Source organism: Crocuta crocuta, unplaced genomic scaffold (genome assembly GCF_008692635.1).
Source record: "Crocuta crocuta isolate KB4526 unplaced genomic scaffold, BGI_CrCroc_1.0 scaffold1391, whole genome shotgun sequence".
NCBI classification, from domain to species: Eukaryota; Metazoa; Chordata; class Mammalia; order Carnivora; family Hyaenidae; genus Crocuta; species Crocuta crocuta.
In genome coordinates, this window is record NW_027532660.1 from 54,042 (window position 1) to 56,614 (window position 2,573).

Here is a 2,573-nt window from a genome sequence, read left to right on the forward strand (position 1 = left end):
CTAGAATACATACATACATACATCCTCTTCCTCTAAAGATATGGAACAAGTAGAGATGCAGGAAGAACCCCTTTGTCCTATCTTGGGTCTCACTTAGCTATTACTCAGGCTTAGTTACCTAAAAGTCTATCTCAATTCTCAGGGTTATAAATGGGGATGAGGGAATAGCCAAACATACAATGCTTCTATGGGATAGTCAGACCTCTTTTAGGATATATATCTAGCATTAATTTCCCTCAAGTAACCTGGGCAAATTGGGGCATATTCACAGGGAAGTGAGTTACCCCAGGAGGCAGTAAGAAACCACCAAGTCCTGTGAATAGCAGTTGAGGAAGTTAGGGCTTGTTTATTTTTGAGAAGACATGAATCAATGGGACATGATGTCTGTCCTCAGAGCTCTAAAGGGCTGTCACAACATCAAGGGAGTAGATATGTTCTATGTGTCTCCAAGAAATAGAACTGGGGCTTTAAGATGGAAGTCACAAGAAAGTGGATTTAGTTCAACACAAAGAAGACCTTCTGACATTTGGAACTACTCCTGGATAGACTAGATAGTCTGGGGAAGTGGTGAACTCACAATCACTGGAAGCATGTAAACATTTTGAGCACTTGTTCATAACAATGAAGAATGTGTTTAGGTTATTTTTAAGGTCCCATCTAACTCTTGGACAACATTCCTTCTTTGAATATTATATATCTTAAAAGGGATCAAGACCTAGAATCAGAGAAGTTAAGGTATAATGGTAGAATTTCAGATGAAAGACAGAAGATGGAGGAAGGATTTGGGTGGCATTGGGCACCTTCTTAATTTCCCTCAAATACGACAAGTACTAGAAAATCATATGGATATTTTCAACAGAGGACCCTTTTCAAGTTCTACCCGAACTTACCTTCTGGCTTCTTCAACAGGCTTCAGCTGCCCCCAAACTGAGTCTGTAACACTGCGAACACTCACCTATTCAGCAGGAATAGGCTTTCTTCAGTAGCCATTCAATCCCCACCCTCCAGCCTTTTGCTTGTGCCAGCAGTAACAGCCAGGTCGCAATTTTCTGCCTTACCATAGGTGATCACTGCTAGGTGGCCCAGGAGCAGGAGGTCCAGTAAAAGCTCCATCACAGCCTTAGATACTTTTTTCCTTTTTTCCAGCCTTCTGATGTCAAAGGCTTGAACTTCTGATGGCTGTCAGCTTCTGTGCCTGCTTACTTCTCTTCCTTCTTTATATCTCTCACTTGGACTCCCAGTCCCATCTCACATTCTCTTTCCTTCCTTATTTCAGCACAAGTCATGTGAGCATCCCCTTCCTCCCCTGCCTTGGATTGGAGGTTCAGGATGAGTGAAGCAATTCCTCCCCCTGCTAGATTATTGATTTGACTTTCCCTGGAGCCAACAGAGCTCTCTGGTCTTTGATCTCCCAGGCTGTGTTTATTCTGGGTTTCTTCCACAAGACTCAGAGTTTGGGGATGACCTTTGGGGATGAGTTTTCTCCCTCTAGTATGGAGATATTTTCCTTTCTGGTGGGGCAGGGAGGAGAGATCAACATTGCTCACCTATGCAATATTTAGCAGTGATACCTTTAACTCATGCCTGATACACCTATGAAAATGAACAGAGTGTTGGCAGTGGGTGCCTATGGGCTTCAGATTACAAGAGATTAAATGTATAAAAGAGCTTTCTGTAAATCAAAAAGTAAATAATTGGCAAGCCCTTGGATAAAGTCATTATGGGGATATATACATCTATATCTCATATTTTGGATGCTTTTTGAATCACTTTCTCCAATCGCTCCACTTCTTTTTTGGTAAATGTTCCCATTAGTGCTCATTAGGGTTCTATTATTTAGTTATTTAAGAGAAAGTTAAGTTTAACATCCAGTGTACTTGTCCATTGACCTGGTAGTGGTATGCTCTATTAGGTTGAACTTTTCAATAACTTTCAATTGCTGCATGTTTATGATTAGCAAGAGAGAGGAATTAAGCTTCCAAGCCTAACTGATTCTGTTCATAGCCCCCAGAGCAAATGTAAGTTCACTAGCAGTCTACCCTCGGTTTGGCACTACTCATAGTCTACAAAGCTTTGAAAATATAAACACCTCCTGAAGGAGAAATACATCCAATAAATTCATACCAAAATATAAGTAAAGTCTAACCTTGGCCTTTGATTTTATGTTCTTTTTTTTTTTTTTACTTTGTTTTTTTTACAAATTTATTCAGGCACAATTGATGATAATAAACTGTGCTTGGGGAAGGATGATAAGTTTTCACATATATATACACTCATAAAACCATTGTCAAAGTCAAGATAAGATTTCCATCAACCTCAGAAGTTTCCTCCTTTTCTTTTCTTTTCTTTTCTTTTCTTTTTTTACAAATAGTTTATTGTCAAGTTGGTTTCCATATAACACCCAGTGCTCATCCCCACAAGTGCCCCTATTTTTGTTTTTGCTTTTGATTGGAAGGAAATGAGAGGCCTTGATCAGAGAAGGGGTGAACTTTGTAGAAATGGTGAGTGAGACCCCAAGGACAGACATCATCTCCTCCACATGCTTGCCAAGGCGTAGTTATATACAGATGATT

The 2,573-nt window shown here is 40.0% G+C and overlaps 1 protein-coding gene across 1 annotated transcript in view; it reads right to left on the reverse strand.

Moving 5' to 3' along the window:
• Positions 1–1,204, reverse strand: part of VSIG4 (V-set and immunoglobulin domain containing 4) — a 28,911-nt gene extending 27,707 nt beyond the window's left edge. Inside the window, 1 exon segment of the mRNA XM_077780701.1 lies at positions 1,059–1,204. Coding sequence (XP_077636827.1) covers positions 1,059–1,113 — 55 coding nt within the window. The 5' untranslated portion in view covers positions 1,114–1,204.
• Positions 1,205–2,573: the final 1,369 nt, after the last annotated feature.